The 17108-nt window shown below is 41.5% G+C and overlaps 1 protein-coding gene and 1 long non-coding RNA gene across 5 annotated transcripts in view; one reads left to right on the forward strand and one right to left on the reverse strand.

Annotated features, from left to right (window-relative positions):
- ccdc85cb (coiled-coil domain containing 85C, b) overlaps nt 1-17108 on the forward strand; it is a 44420-nt gene that overhangs the window by 21260 nt on the left and 6052 nt on the right. Inside the window, exons 2-4 of one of the 4 annotated variants that reach the window (XM_046060518.1) lie at nt 8442-8521; nt 9797-9838; nt 13584-13688. In XM_046060518.1, coding sequence (XP_045916474.1) covers nt 8442-8521; nt 9797-9838; nt 13584-13688 — 227 coding nt within the window. The remainder of the gene's footprint in view (nt 1-8441; nt 8522-9796; nt 9839-13583; nt 13689-17108) is intronic. The other 3 variants (XM_046060519.1, XM_046060521.1, XM_046060520.1) reach the window with 3 other exon arrangements.
- Nucleotides 15051-16260, reverse strand: LOC123977646. Its single transcript, XR_006826726.1, has 3 exons — nt 16137-16260; nt 15956-16041; nt 15051-15365 (listed from the first exon to the last, which is right to left on the reverse strand). It is a non-coding gene; the product is annotated as an uncharacterized LOC123977646 (long non-coding RNA).

Consider the following 17108-nt stretch of genomic DNA (forward strand, 5'->3'; position numbering starts at 1 on the left):
AAGGTGCTTATTTAGAAATGGCTTTCGAAGTAAACAGTTTAGCCAAAGTAGCAAGGACAATAGACAAAAAACATTCACAATTGAAGTATTTCTCTAACAGTGAACACACAGATTGTATATTCAGTATTTTCATATGGTCAAGGTCCCCTCACAGCCAATTAGCAGTATTGTTTCCACTGCTGGACCAAAAGGGGCTTCACAAAACTATGGCATGATGCAAGTGTACTAAATATTTAGGTCGCTAAAAACTCCTCAAGGCAAAATCTCTTCAAACAGTTTTGGATTTTGACACAGACGATTTCTCATATGGTCTGTTACTTCACATTATGCATTCAGTGCGGAGTTAAAACCCAACTGAGCTGTCCATGGTTGTTAGTAAGCCTCGTTTGGCCTCGCTGTTGATAAGCGGCAAATGATTAAAAAGCTGATTTCACCTGGTCAATCTTTCAAGAGTTGTTGATACACACGCAAGCCGTGCTTTTGAAGTGTAATCCATTTGGAAGTTTAACTTTCACACTAGTCACTCAGCATGAGTTTTCTCTCTTCAAGCATAAAGTAATATTGTGCTTCTACCATGCAGAGATACACACGCACTTAGAAACATTCACATGCACATGAAAAAACATGTCTTGTTACACTTACACACACACACACACCGAAGAGTGCATGGGGAGGTCAGGCGCTTTTTCTCCCTTAGAGTGGGTGCCATGTCTTGTCAGATGGGGTTAGCTCCCCGCCAGCTGATGAGCCAGTCGAGCCTTTGAAGCCCTTCCAGGGGCCCGTGGTTTACGTGCTTGGGTTGCCAGGTTCTGCCATCCCCTTCATTAATGCAGCATGGGTGCCCACTTAACTTGTTCGACTCTGGTTCCTCTGGTCGGCTTGCTCTGGCTATGACCGAGCACTAGGCAGCCAAGCAGAGACGCACACATAGACATGCGCTGGCATGCTGGCCAAGCACATGGATGATTACACACACACATACAGTTCATACAGACACACAAGAAGGGGTTGCAGGTACAGGTGCAAATGCATGCATTAGACCCATGCAGAAATGCAATACATACCTATGTACACCTACATATTGGCACATATCATTCCTCTGGAGTGTGCTGGTATGTGTAGCCTTCTCTGATAGTAGAAAATACACAACATAGAGCTGAAAAAGTTAGTCCATTACATGAAAGCCCAATCCAATGATACTATAACCTAGCAACCGTAGACATAGCAAGCCTGTCAAGCTTTGCATTTATCCAAGCCAGCAGTGTGCTATATGTAAATGTAAATATTAGCTGCTCTGTCCTGCCTTTTACTGGTTTTGGGGTGAAGTTTACACTCCAGTAAAACTGCCAAACTCTTCCGCGTTACTTTTCCCAAACTCATTGGTTAGCCTTCATCTTCTCTTGTAAAAGTGAAACATTAGAAAGTCAGCTGGATAACTTATGGCGTTTTCAGCCAACTCACAAAGTTAGCGTTAATTAGCTAGCTAACAATCGTAAAAAATAACCAACAGATTAACCACTTGGTTAATTGGTTAAAAAGAGTTGCAAGCCCAATGTAACAGCAATCAAACTCTTCCTTTCCCTCAAACCCTGCTCACCAGACTGATGCCAATGTCAGACTAGAGGCAGTAGTGCCTCTCTCCTTCTTTGTTTCTTTTTCTCTATTCACATGCCCTTTTCCCTCGCTGTTTTTCTTCTTTCCCTCCTTCAGTTTTAAAGGTGGCCTCTGTCAAATTCTCAGATTTTTTAGAGATTTTTGAAGTTGCTGGTTAATGGAGATCCCGTTGTATGATAAATTGGACTTTCTGTTGCCAGTGAGGTAAGATTTCATGGATTTCACTGTACTTTGACTTGGGTGTTGGTGCAGAGAAAGGAGAGGGAGGCTGTTTAGACTGTTCCTGCTCTCTCTTCAACATCTTGAGGTAATTGACCCAACGTCCTGCCTTGAGTACACATACTCACACAAATACACACATACAGTATAATCACAGTTGGGTTTAAAAATCCCTTCTCTCACATAAACCCTCTTGTTTGCTCCCCCCCCCCAACACACACACACACACACACACACACACACACACACACACACACACACACACACACACACACACACACACACACACACACACACACACACACAGTCAACTTAGACACCCATGTAACCCACATGCATTCCCCAGCTTACAAATTCTGCATATAAGCACTCATTCATTCTCCATACAAGTACTCACATCACTGAGAGAATATCCATGTCTCTGTGCTAAAACACTGTGATACAGCTGCGAATTTGAGATGAAAGCCAGAGCTGAGCCAGGAGTAACAAAAGCAGAGTGATTTCAATTCACTTCAGGCTTCTATGAGCCATGGGATCTGACTTGAAAACATAAGGGAAGCCTGGTCCTTTTTAACCATACAATTTTACTTTGAAGTAGCAGAGACCTTGGAGTCAACAGCGAAAGGAAGCTGGTTTTGCTCTAATTGTAACAATCCCGTCAGTATCAGCTAAATGCCCAGTGTCAATTCGTACATGTGTGGTCTAATTTTAATCCATCCTATTTCTTGTTGCACCCCCTTTACCAGCATGCCTGGCTTCATGCTTTATGCCTGTACTTCCTAATTTGCTCCAAAAGAGTGGCCTACCTTGAACTCCAATAAACTCAGTCCCACCTACTGCCCCATGCTGGGAGTTGAAGTTGTATATAGAGAGAGGGTGTCACCTAGAGAAAGAACAAATGTAGAGGTGGAAAGGCAAACTAGAAACAACGAAGGGACTGCTATTAAAAATATCCCACATTATCCAACATCAAGCATGTATATAAACACATATACCAAACACTGTGTGAATGTGTTTTTTTTCCTACCAATCCAGGTAGGTTATTGTCAATAAATTCCATTAAAAGACCAAAACCAAAAATGCACAGTCTGTCTCTCAATACTTTCTGACTTCCCCCATTTATGTGTTTTTGAGAAACAACGCCTATGGCACAGAGGAAAAAGATACATCAGGCTTTGGCCACACAATTCATTGTTTTGGTCTTTTTAGCAGAGTCCACTGCTGTTTATATCATTGGGAAATTAATAGAAACCAATAGCTGCCTGGATTGGTATGAAAAATACATTCAAAAATCCATTTGAAAATGGTCAGCAAAATGTAATATACATGTGATTTGTAGTTAAGGAGCTTAAACTTGAACACACTGCTCTGGTCCTTTTTTAAGAAGCCTGTGATGTGGATTTGACTAAACTAACCCAACTCCAGGACTACTTACTAGCTTGTCTAGTCGTTTAACAATAACACAGTATTCCCTGACAGATGAATTTCCTACTCATGACAACTGAGCAAACTCTATCCACTGATGAATACTGTGTGATACAGTTGAATGCTCTGGAAAAAGATAGTGGACACTGAGGTCAAGAATTTACTTTCATGCTTATCCTTAAAGGGCCTTATCACAGAAACTTTATAAGTCTGAAATCCTATCTTGTCTCAGTTTAGGATGACATTTAGGATTTCTGGTATTACAGAAACATGTTTCCTTACATAATTTAAAAAAAAAAAAATCTATCTAATCTATCTTGTTTTAGGATAGGAGTTAAGCTATTACACAACCATCCTAACTGAAGAATTTCCTAAGTTAGGAATCGTTAATTAGGATGCCATAGACGCTGTCCTACATTCCAAATAGGGTTGGGCAATATACCATTCGATAACGATAATTATCAAATCATTACTTCTTTCAAGTTTAAAGGGTGATTTTTACTTTGTTATTGAGGAAAATTATATTGTGATAATGAATTGCTTATTGCCCAGCCCTAATTCAAAATAGCACCACTCTTGTTAAGTCTGTATGGTAATTACAGTGAAGATGGGGAACAACATCAACACCTAAATATAATGATTTTAAAGGCAAATGAAACCATAGATGATGCTTGAAATTTCCCGGACCATGTATTAATGGGTATATATTGATTGCCAAGACCATTCATTTTGAATTTTGATCAATGTCCTATGTCCATTCAGATCTTTGTCCGATAATTTGGAAGAAAGCTTCCCAAAAAGGTGGGGTTTCCTCTCCTCCACTGACACGATTTATGCCTCCAACTCTTCTCTAAAATTGAATGGCAGTCTTTTCTCATCCTTTACAGCAAGCTAGCTAGTCAGTGACAAGTGAAGTGAGACTTAGTCTTGCAGTCTTATATACATTGTAACCACAAAAAGGCGTGACAGGGCAAGTGCCGACTGAAGAATCAAAGTTACAGTTCTAGGATAGGACACAGGATAGGATTTTTCCTGTCTTTGAAACTTAGGATAAGACAAGCAGTTGGGATTTCCTGTAACACATCAACAACACCTTCTTATGCAGTTTTAGTTCTTCAGTCATCTGACAAAACTTGCAAACAATGTGATGCTGAGTAACTGTGGCATGGTGCAAAAGCAAAGTGAGCTGTAATGGACAGATGGGGATAGGATGTTTGGAGCACAGTGGGACACAAAGAAGAACCAGTTGAGGTCATGACCTTTTAGAAGATTGCGGCAAGTTTTTGGGAGCTCGGCTTTCGTTCCGTTTAACTTGTCTGGTAAAAAATGAGCAAAAAAAGCTAAGTTAATCAATTGACCAGTCTCCAAAATGGTTGCACACCTTTTAAGAGCAGTAAAGAAATATAACAGATGGAGAAGTCAAAGCAGAGGGATATAATGAAACAGACTGAGAAGGAAACGGGGAGTGGAGCAGAGTTAAGGAGGGAGTGGCTGCTGGAAGTGGGTCACCGCGGCACTGACGTGATACAAAGTGACGTGCAGGGAGGGGGATGGACTCGCGCCACTGTCTGCGTCACCTTTTGTCCTGCGCACACACTCAAATACACACATGCTCTCACATTAAGATACATCAGCTCAGTTCATTGGGTAAACAACACTTGCGCAGAGGTAAAAATAACTTACTTGTGCATTGTACTGTAAGGACAAGGTTTCCCCTCCCTCTCTGAACTATTTGCTGCTTAGTTGGACACTTTTACTTTCTTATTACTTCACAGTGCCTTGTACTCTTTTTATCGGCTCTTAAGATCGCATTCAGGTTATGTATAAGTAATAATGGCCTCTCCCAGGGTGCTTGTTATGGATAAAAGAGTAGATGCAGGGCTGAGTTTTGCAGGGTGATCTTTGTGGCTCAGCTACGCGATCCCCGTATGATCTGTTGCTTTTCCTCTTGCTTCATGGAGGAGCAGCAAGGACAGCGTGTGAAGCCGGAGGGATGGAGGGAATAGAAAGATGGGAACAGTTTAATTGCCTGACCCCTCTCCCACCAGGATGACTCTCAGGAACTGGGTGTTAAAGAGAGGGTGGCGCTGCAGATCCCTGCGGCTCTGGCCATGTGTACAGTGTGTGTGGTTGTGTGTTTGGGGGAGGTGTCGAGGCATTTGCGCATGGTGTGTGTTCCTGTGAGTGTTCCCACGGTAGATGTGCACATGTTCACACAGGACCACTTAATCATGTCATGTGTGATGCTGAAGTGATGCGGTATTGAGATTGAAACATAATAAATCAAAGGCTTCGAGATGGCGAGTGGAAGGGAGACATGGTGCTGTGCTATGTGAAGACGAGACAGTGGGATTCCTCACTTTAGGCCAATTTTGCCTGCGCTATATATTTGATTGCTTATCTTGATTTTTTTTTGTTTAATTATGTTCTAAGGAGATAAAAATAAGCCTGACAGACTCAGATCACTTTTGAGTTTATTGGATTAGTGATGGCGAGATCTCAATCTCTGTAAGTAATCTAAATATACACACAAGTGAGGAGGGGGATAAAAAGCAATGAACATTCACCCCCCCCCTCTCTCTGGTGCTTCTCTCTTTGTTGTTGAGTGTGCTGGTGATGACTGAAGGCTGAGGAACCTTCATCCTAATCGGCTTCAGATCTGGCCGCAGGTCAGGCCAGCAGATGAATCCAGATTAGGGGGTCACAAGGCATGAAGAGAGGATTACCAGCTCTGGCCACTGCGGCCTCCTCCTCTAGCTGTCCAATTGCCATCTAAACAACCAACTGACATCACTGTCTGCACAGGACCTCCTAAAAAGTCAAGGGGCTGGACAAATGTAGGCCTGCGGGCACTGCTTGGGATACTGTCACTCACCTGTTTGCCCTCAGGTCTTGGGAAAAAGATAATATTGTAATTTATGTGAAAAGATTAGATTAATAAATTGGTGATTCTGTTTCTAACTTATTTCAAAAGAGACATTTGTGATGCTGGGGTCACATTGATCCATGTCATGCTTTTTAACATGTGTACATGCACACAAGAAACCGACATCCGTCATCATCCTCTCCTATATTATTGAACTAAGGCTGGCAGGTTTCATGTGCATTAATGACGCGGAGCACTTGGATTGATGCTGAAGTGAGAGGACAGGCTCAGTACTGAGAGAGCCCACAGCGCTCGTCTCTGAATTTCACAAAAAGTCTGCTGTTCAGCTGTGAAAACCCACTTTTTTTATTTAGCATTTAAAGTTTTTAATATTGAATTTATGCAGAATAGCGCCCCCTGGTTGCAAAGTGCTGATCAACTGGATTACTTGAATACCTTGAACAGGTTGGGTAAACCTGTTGGGTTCAGTTAAATATAACCAAACTAATGTCAGAATGACTCACTGATGCAACAAACTGTGATTTTGTGTGTGTGTGTGTGGTACCCTACAGCAGTGGCTTTTCATCTGCATCTGAACACAAACCAGCATCCCCACTGGCTTTGTTATACCTCCCATCACCCTCTTCACTCTCTGTCTGTCTGTACCTCCACTTAGAAAACAAAATAAAATAAAGCTGTGTGCGCACTTGTGTGCTCCCGACTAGTTGCCGGAGTGCGGTTCCTGTGCGTACCTCGGCTTTGATCTCACTGTAAATTAAACATGTCTTTTTAGATAACAGGCTCTGTGCCACCTACTGAGTCAGGCTGCACCTCCACGCTTCACACAGCTCCTGTCCCTGGTTTGAACTCGGTGGAGTTGATTCATGTTATTGCAGAATGCTACTTTATCAGGATCAACAACAGTTGGGGGAATCTCTGCGGTGCAATTAGGCCACTTGTTTTTCAGGTGTACACAATATAGAGATTTTGTAGTGAATCTCAAATATAACACTGTCTGTTTCACGATGAGTGGCACGGGGGAATGTGGGCCAAACTGGGACATGGCCGCAGTAAAGTATGAGGTCAAAAGTTAGGTCAAGCTCTTCTAATCTGGGTGAGAACACTCAGTGCTTGACCCTTGACATCAGGCTACAACTAGTTTTTTTAGCACATGAGGGCTTTGTACAAGATATTATACATGGTAGATGGATTTGCAGAATAGCTCTAGCATTAGTTAGCAGCTTAAATTTAGGGCTTAAACAGTGAGTTGGTTAATCAATCTGTCACAACATAGAAAATTATTCGCCAGGAAGTAATCATAAGAATCAATGCTTAATATTTGCTGTTTTCAGCTTTCCTCTGTTTTTTAGGATTTGTAAATTGAATATCCTGTTTTTTGACTGTTGGTCAGTCAAAACATGCAATTTGACAATGTAACACTGGCTCTGGGAAATAGTGATTTGCTGTTTCATAAAGATAACCGACAGATTGATTGAAAATAAAATTAGCTGTTAGTGGCTTTAGTGAGACTGAGACTGAGAGCCGCTAGCATGGATTTAGAGTCTTGTTCACTCTTTTCAGACACTTTTTTAGACAAAAATATTTTATTAGTTGTAAAGTGACAGATGGGTAAATTGGAGCCCTTCTTCTTAATTAATTTCTCTGATACTGTTTTGTCTATCAGGGCCTCACAATTACCTGCTGATACTTAGGCCAGAAATGTAAACGTGTGGTCCAGAATGCTAAATCAATGGTTCTTAAAGTGGGTCCTGGGGACCACCAGGGGTCCTTGAGAGAGTTTTAGGGGGTCCATAAGAAACACAAAGACAGAATGTATGACTATTTTGGTCTGTAATAAAACATCTAAAAGCAAAAATGCAATCAGATGAAGGACCTTGGGACAAAATCTTATCGAAGATAAGGGGTCCATGGTCTAATATGTCAGTTTAGGGGTCCTTGATGTGAAAAAGTTTGAGAACCACTGTGCTAAATCATGAACAGCAAACCGCTAAATCAGACTTCTGCATATTGTTTTAGGGTTGCAAAACTAATTATTTTAAGTGAAGTGAGTTATAAAATAAAAGATCACTATTCAAAAAAAGCACAAAATATTGTACATATTTAAATGTTAGACTTGAGCCATGATGTAAACTCCTCATTGGAGAATTGTTTTTTGGCTCCCCCAAAGCGCACAGCAAACTTGCCGTATGTGGTCCTTTTTGCTCTAGTGGCCGTGCCTACCTGTTTTCTGTTTGAGGACTTTGAAATGCTAATCACCTCTCTTTCCCTTCTTTTCTTCTCTCTCTCTCTCCTCCAGATTCCTCCTCCAACTACATCCGGCAGCTGGAGACTAAAGTGCGGATCCTGGAGGATGATAACAGCAAGCTTCTTTCACAGGTGAGGCACACACACAACAGACACTGTATTGTACATGTCAACGCTATTGCAAATGGTCCAGTCGCACTATTAGCCCAGGCCACTGCTATTTGAACCCTCACTACTCTCACCCTCACCTGTGCAACTTTCCAACTCTCCCAAAACATGTGATAGGCTGCTGTGATGAGATAAAGCGGTTGCCTGATGCCTCTGTGAAGCCACCCCCTCACAACAGCCTGCCTGTTAGTTGGAGAATATGTTTATCTATGTTTAATTCATGGGGAGTCAGTAAGCTTCAGTAGCGAGCAATGATGTTAGCCCCTGAGGCGAACTGTGGGAGTGGGAGGAGAGATGAGAGGAGGAAAGAAGAGGGGAAAGAGGCATTAAGTGACTGTGACAGAGTAAAGCATTTCTCCCAAAGTTGACCTTGCTCTGACTTCTCCCATATTTGGAGGATGGAGGGCTGAGTGAGTGGAGGTGGGAGTGCGAAAAGGAGGGGGTGAATTTCTGCTCTGGTTCACTTGGAGTTCACATGTCAGTCAGCAGAGGTGTGTGGGTTACATTCACACAACCAAAAATGGTGGACTCAGTTATAATTTACAACTGATAAACCTGAATGGGCCATGTTACGGGGATCAAATTGTGGAACACAACATGGCTCATTAATTATTGGTAAATAATCATACATCGTCTTTTATACATATTTTGTTCTTTTTTATGATTTCATATCATTTGAATGCAAGTCAGGCTGCAGACAGTCGGATTGGAATTTCACAGTTTAAAGTCTGTTGGATTCAAAGCCTTTATTCATTTTTTAAAGAAAGTGATATCTCTTTCCCCAATTATAGAAACATGTGTAGGCAAAGAGTGGAGGCTGGAATCACTGATACGAAGCCTAAATGATCCTCATAATTAGCCCTTAGCTGCTACAATTAGGTGCTATGCATCGTCTCACAGCAGTCAAGACATATAATTTCACCCTGCTTCTTAAAGTTGGCTAATACTCCTTGTTCACATTAGAAGTGAAAGTTTTTTTCTTTTTCTTTTCTTTAGATTTTTAGGTTGGAATGGGCAGCAGTGATAAAACTTACAGTAGCAAAGGAACACTTTTAATCGAATATTGCAAAATATAAGACAGTTGTGTTGCTATTTATAAGAATACTCCTCTATAAAAGCTTAAAAGTCTTTTTGTTTTTACAGTATCTTCATCTTATGTGGAGCCCAGGAAGACCACAGCAACCAATAGACAATAGTCAAATAATGAACCTATACGCTATTGTGTTTGTCTCTCCCTAGGCTTATAACCGGTATAGTTTATCACAGATACAGACAAAAAAGGTAACTTTCCGAAATGTTTGTCCGCTCCTCTGCTGGTCAACAGGTTGAGCCTCTTTTGCCTTTTCACTCTTACCTGTTTGGTGTTGGGACCTTTTCACAGCTTTGAGCTTGATGCTTTCTCATATGCAGTGGGTGGACACAGTTAAAGCAACACCTGTACAATGCAGTCCAATCTTTTGCTGTAACGTTGGAATGGGATAATGTTGAGTTTATGTTGACACTTTCACACAGGTGCTGGATCAGTTCTGTAGTAATGTTTATATTTTGGGCAATGGGCTTATTTATTTTCTTGCAGAGAGTTAGATGAAAAGATTGATACCACTCTCATATCTGTATGCTAAATATGTCGCTACAGTCAGCAGCCAGAATGTTAAAATATATGATCATGGCCATATTCAGGTACTTTAGTGTTGTAATTAATATTTTGCCTATCAAAATACAGTCCAATATAACAAAGTGCAGCCTCAAACATTACAACAGGACTGAATCACTTTTGTGGAAAAGTGTCCGTGTTATAAGCCTGAAGGAATAGGATTGCATTACCTTTATAGAGGTGTTGCTTCTGTGTACAGTCCCTGTTATGCTCTGCTAGCATGCTATGCTAATGAATGAGCCCTGCTTGTATGTGACCTTTTTTGGCAGGAAAGCCTTTCTCTGTCCTTGGAGCTGTTTTGCACAGCGCAGTCCGTGTTTGGTACGAGGTACCCTAGGTGAATGAATGCTACATTGTGCTTTGGTGCATAAATGACACACGCTTTTCCTGACTTGTCGGGACGTCTGGTGGGCTGAATGATTTAAGATACGTGGGCGACACAGGTATATCCAGGTATCAATAATGCATGGCCGACAACTTCTGTGTAAGTGCACCTGGAGAATAAAGGAATGTCTGGAGTTAAAAAATACTATCTTGATGATTGTGTCATTAATAAACTTTGCTTTCCACTGAATTGTAAGATTGGTAATGCAAACATAAGTGTACTCAAGTAAGTTATGGAGAAAATAGAAATGGAATTTACTATTACACTTGACTCTTATGCAATAACCTACTTACCAATGTGTCTGAATACTAGCAGGTGGAATTGTTGCAATGGATTAGTTGCCTCAATGGACATATTGCCTAACTTCCTGTGTTATGAAACTGGCCCAGTGGAACTTGTGCTGAGCCTGAAAGAAACAATAGCCTCTTAGTGCTGGAATGTTGACCCTCCAAACCAGCTTGTCTGAAGGACTTTACTGTACTAAAGGAAGAAAAGAGGGAGTTACCAGCGAGGTCCCACGGTGAATATTAACAAGGGCCTACGTGGCACAGGTGTGAACACAATGAGAAAGACGGGTGTGTGTGTGCACGTGCACGCCCACGCTCATACTGAAACATGCCCAACCACGTGCAAGTACGCAATTTGTTCTTTACCTTTTGTTCCACTTGAATCTCCCATGTCTTTCAAGCGTTACTCATGTCTGTTAACTCACTTAAGTGTGATGCAGACTGTGGCTTTCCCCACAGGCTCACCTACAATCCCTCAACTCCAGCCAGCTTGCAGTGAAAATGCTGTCTCTGATTGACATGCATGATATTGTCCTAAAACTCTGAGGGTGCAGCCTGCAGTCTCAGGCACAAATATTAGCATCCTTACCCCGCCAGTTTATGAAAAGAAACACACAGAAATAAAGAAAAGCATTGTTGTTGTATTGCAGAGTAGAGATAGTTAGTCCTAGTATTTTAAGCACGATAAGGAAAAATTTAAGTTCGGACTCTACCCAGTGTCTAACAGAGGTTACTCAGACTAAACAAAATCTGTTCTGTTCTGCCCTTTTAGTCAAGGCGGCATCACCCCTGCCCCTTGTAACTCAAACAGGAAATGATGCGTGACGTCCACAGCTTCTCCTTGTCAGCACTGAGAACATTGTGATGGATGGATTGACTGAGGGGCCCGAGTTTTATCCGAGAAGAGTGCAGAGGGTCAACTGTCCCCGGCTGTCTGGCTAACAGATAGCTTTGTTGGTCTCAGTAGTCAAGGTCAACTCGGGAAGGGAAGTAAAATTGGAAATGTGTGTTGGTTTGTTTGTAAAGCTTGCCTTAGCATAGCAGGAATCTACTTGAGAAAAGTATTTCTCATCTTGCTGGGTCTTCCTATTCAGTTGACAGGTTGTGTGTTTATGTCACTCCTCCAGATATGACATTTGGGGTATAGCTTGCTGACAGAAATGAAGCCTGGAGAAATGACACAGAGATGTTAGCAAAGGTACAGAATTGAGGGCATGAATATGGAACCCAAAGGATAGATCAAGAAGTGCCAAGGGATGGATTGTAAAAGGTTAGAGGAACATTGGCAAGACTGAAGAACTGGAAGAGGAGAGGAGGGGGACTATCAAAGGACAAAGCAGACGAGGGGAATGCCGATTGTAGCTTTGTGTGTGTGTGCAAGCTGTAGATGTGACTGTGCACCTGTGTGTGCGACACAGATAATACACGGGCAGAGTCCACACATTCATAAACGCACACCCACAGCTCATTGGGCTATTTTTGTCTGATCGCTCCCAGGCAGCCACGTGTGTTTACATGCCACGCGCAGAGGGAACACTAGTCCGTGACATGAGAAATGTCATAAGGAACAGTGGTGTCGCCGTGTTCCTGCCTACAGAGAAAAGCTGGGCTGATTACCGCTCCCAGGAACCAGTGGTCTTTGCCTGCTAATGAGGACAAATCTTAGCAACTCTGTCCCTGCGTAATAGCCGTCGATGATGAGACAACGTGATACAGCCCAGCGCACTCAAGTGCCACTCGCGTAGCAAGCCTCAACAAACAAAAATCAGCGGTGCAAATTAAGTGCTCGAAGTAAAGGCGTCAGAGTGACAGTGTGAGCAGGTGCAAGTGTAGGAGGGGGAAAGAACCTCAGGATCCTTAATGAACCATCACTGAGGATAGTCAATTATCACAGATATATTTGTGTGTGTTGTAGGGCTGAATAATTGGCACTGACCTCCCAGTTTGATTTGATTTCGACTCACAAAGTCCGGTATCGGTTTGATTCAATTGAACTTGATTCACTTCTTGATGATTCAGTTACATCCTGGGAAGTGAGCAACACTGTTTTTCCTTGAATCTAAAAGTTTGCAAAGGGCACCTTTTTATTGTTGTAAATACATTTCCTGGTTTTAAAACTGGACTGGAAAAAAGGATTTTCTAACAACTACAACATGACATCTGTATTTTTTAGGTCTACATGTGCAAAACAGTTGAGCAAGAATAGTAAAAGACCTGCAACACTTGCAAGGGAGTCATGATTATGCATATGTTAAAAATAAGTGCTATCCCATACATCTATGGACTGTCAGTACCAGATGCTTTGACTAAGTACAGCACATCCACTTTAATTATCACTTTGAGTACAGACAGGGCGGAACCTAAAAGTCTGCTCACTAATTCATCTGCATCATCTGTTTGTGTTGACAATAAATTAGGTTATTGGACAACTGTACATTTTTTCGTGTCGTGACATAAAGCAATGTCTTAATGGAATGTAACTGTATTAACACTAACAGATGCTTATACGTGGATTTTTAGTCCTAGTAATGATGGAAAAAGACAAGATCCTATGTGTATTATGTTATTTTGGGTTTTGGATTGAGGGTTTGGATAAATTGGCATAAAGTAAAGCAATCCCCAACATATTTTCAATTGACATGGCATTGAAGCCTAATATCTCTGTTTTTTGTGTTTGTGTGTTTCTTTTGTACCCATCAGCAGTGTAACCCAGGTGACCTTCGTGCACTGAGGAAGGGAATGACCCTCTACCACTCAGAGTCCCAGCTGTCCTCACTGCCCCAGCGCCAGGACGCCATGCACATGGTCAGTACCCTGGAGGCTGACACGCATACTCAAACACACATACAGGCACCCACACCAGAAGGGTGCGCCCTGCGCACATACAAAGACTCACATTGAAGGATACCCACTCATACCTAACTGCTTAATCAGTCATAGTAGTAGACCAACACTATGCCACTGCTTATATAAATGTGGTCTTCGAGAGAAAGGGTTTAACTGCACACACACTTACACACGAATTTAATTGTTGGGAAGAATGTGCCAGTGCCTCCACCCACAGTGGAATCAAGTCAAGTCAGCTCTAATTCACTTTACTTTTAACTCTCCAATTACACCTCCACAGGCAACCCCACTCTCTCTTACACATGACAGGAAGTGAAACACATACACACACACAGGAAGAAAGAGAGATAGAAAGGAGTCAGCATTCCCTTTTCTTCCTCCCATATCCTCTCCCTTCAGCGCCCTTCCTCCTTACTGGAGCCTGTTTGAACTGAATCCCACTATGAAAGTAATAATCCTCTACAATCCACCGCCACCCCTGACCCTGCCAGTGTCTGTGGAGGAGAGACTGGGTAATTGTTTTCTGACTGCTTAAGGAAGGTCAGAGCCGGGCTGTCCCACTAACCAGAGGACTGAACCTTGCCGGTGTTAAAATCAGTAGTGTGTTTTAATCACAGGCCGAGTGCGAGGCGCAGGCTGACTGCGTTCAGTGCCGGCTCACACCTTTTTAAGCTTGTGTGTCAAACCTGCCTCCTCATGGAGGTTGGTGCCGTTCAATAATTTCAATGAACCCTGACCCAAGGAGAGGTCTCTCCCCGCAGGAGGAAGGATAAACTGCAAATTGAGTTGATGTTTGTCTTCCCGCATTTAATTTCACAGTGCAGGTTCACATGAAACAAGGTCGTGATATTGACTTGAGCTGTGAATTTTGGCTCATTTGATGTCATTTTGACTGAGACTAGAAAGTGGAAGTGGATTTGTGTGACTGCATTTAGTTACATTTGGTCAGGAATTGGTTACATCAGCTGTTCGTAACTTCAGACTTAGCCTTTGCTATAACATCTGATGTTCACTAACTGAAGTTTTTACTAAATTAAAAACACGTTGCAGCACGCGCACACACCCACACACACACACCCCTAGTTATCACATTGATATTAGTTGTTAATATTTATACTCATCAACTGCCTGTTTTGATTGAGTGAGAGGTAATATGGTTAAAATATCTGATAGGACTACTTGAAATTATGTTTAATAAAATAAAAGTAAGAAGGTTTAAAATAAAATTTCACAACTACAATACGATTTACCTCAAAATATGAAACATAATGCTAATAATGTCAAACAAGTTTGGTTAGGTGGCGTAAAAGGATTTCCCTCTCTGCCTGCATATATAAATTAAACAAAGTAAGTCATATTTAAATTTACAATGTCTGGTCAACTAAGTTTAAAGAAATAATTCAATTAAATGCAGGACTATTTCTTTCTTCTTTCTTCAGCAGAGACTTCAGCAAGCTTATGACACGATATGAGCAAATCAGTTGCATCCAGCACAGAACAACTAAGTCTTGTGATTCATGTCCTCTTCGTGCGATGGCTTTGTTTTTGTGACAACTCCACGTAGACGCACTCATGTTGAGCTGTATGGTGATCAATTGCTTCTCTCTGAAGTTCATCGATGTGTGAGAGTGAGCCCTTGTTGGAAGATGGAGAGTAAGAGAAGATGTGAGATGTGGGGACAAAGAATACTGGCAGGATTTGATTAAACTGGACTCTTCGTTGAGTGTACCCATCCTAATCTATCACTTATCTTTTATATTTAGTCCTTTGTCTCATTCGGGCCCAGTTTCAGGTCAGTGAGTGTGCGTGAGACTGTCAGATAGAAAATGAGCAACAAAGAAGAAACGAAAAGATGGATAGAGAAAGAAAGCGGCCAGCCTGGGTGATTCTCACAAACACTGAACAGTCAGTTCTGATTCTGTATGCTCAAACTACAAACCATTGATTCTGACAGCACGCGCGCCCCCCCTCCCATCCAACAAGGCCTAAATTTAAGCCTGTTTATACAGACAAGTCATCCCCAACTGTACATCCATATGAACAGTAAACATTGCCCGGAGCTGGCTGTGTCTCTGCGCTGTCCAAATCCGTTTCTTTACTGCATGGCTCCAGTGCAAAATAAACAGAAACACTCGGCCCGGATGCTAGCAGGGAGTGTTTACACATTTCAAATAATAGCTTTAACCCAGAGAAGAGAGCATCAAAAGGAGGCGACAGTGATTTACATGGGGAGGGGGGTTTGTAGCTGACTTCAAAGTCTGCTGCAGAAGACAAGTATGGAAAATTAAGCCATCACATGTGTTCCTGTGACCTTAAACAAAAAGAGACACACTTTACGCAGAGGGAAATGTTTGTATTTAACAAGAGGATTGTTATATATGATTTTCTCACAAATATGGACTTTACCTTGGTGACGCATTTAATAACGTGGGGGTGTCATGCAGCAAATGTCTACCTCTCTATATATCACTCCTATCCATACTTCTAAAGAAAGCATCGCTTCCCTAGCCTCTGCTGGAGTAACCCTGTGCTGCCCTGCATGTTTCATCCCTCCCTGCTCCAACACAGCTGATTTAAATGATGAATGAGCAGCTTGTTGTCAAGTAGTGTCAGGAGTTCATAACGAATTGAATGTTTGAATCAGCTGTGGTGGAGCAGGGAGAGATCAAAAACATGCAGGACAAGAGTTACTCTGAGGTTTGGGAAACCCTTTTTTTAAAGGAACTTGCCAGTGGTTTTGCATATTTTACCCTACAAAATAAAAGTCCTGCACACCACTTTCCAAACTATGTTTTTAGATTAACGTCCAACCTTCCAGTCAAGCACTTGTTTCTGTTCATTTTAGCATGTTCTAAAAATCACCTTGCAGACTAGCAGAATTTACTTAAGGTTGAGCAAAGTAGCAGTATTACAATGTAAATTGTGTCCACATAATATCTTATGTAAAAATGAACAGCAGTACATACACTTTTAAAAAAGCATCATAAGTAAAAATACTCATTATGCAGCAGAATGCCCCCTATCAGTGTTCATTTTTTTTAAAATTTGTATGTCATAAAATTGTCTGATTACTGATTGCTTACTGTGTAAGCAGCGTTTTCATGTTGTAGCTTGTAACCATTTTATACAGTGTTATACAGTGTAATTTAATATGAAACAATGCATCACATTTTATAAATTCAGGTAGTAGTGGAATAAAAAGTTAAATATTAAGTACAAGTACAAAAAATTTAAATGAGTACTTTAAAATAGTTCTTAAGTACAGTGCTATAGCATACTCTACCACTGTTTAGCACAATTAAATAAAAATATTTTAAATTCGACCCAAGTTACAGGTAGGGAGTGTTTTTAAAAACTCTTGTTGGTGCATTCAAAGGA

The sequence above is a fragment of the Micropterus dolomieu genome, linkage group LG10, assembly GCF_021292245.1.
Source record: "Micropterus dolomieu isolate WLL.071019.BEF.003 ecotype Adirondacks linkage group LG10, ASM2129224v1, whole genome shotgun sequence".
Lineage (NCBI taxonomy): Eukaryota > Metazoa > Chordata > Actinopteri > Centrarchiformes > Centrarchidae > Micropterus > Micropterus dolomieu.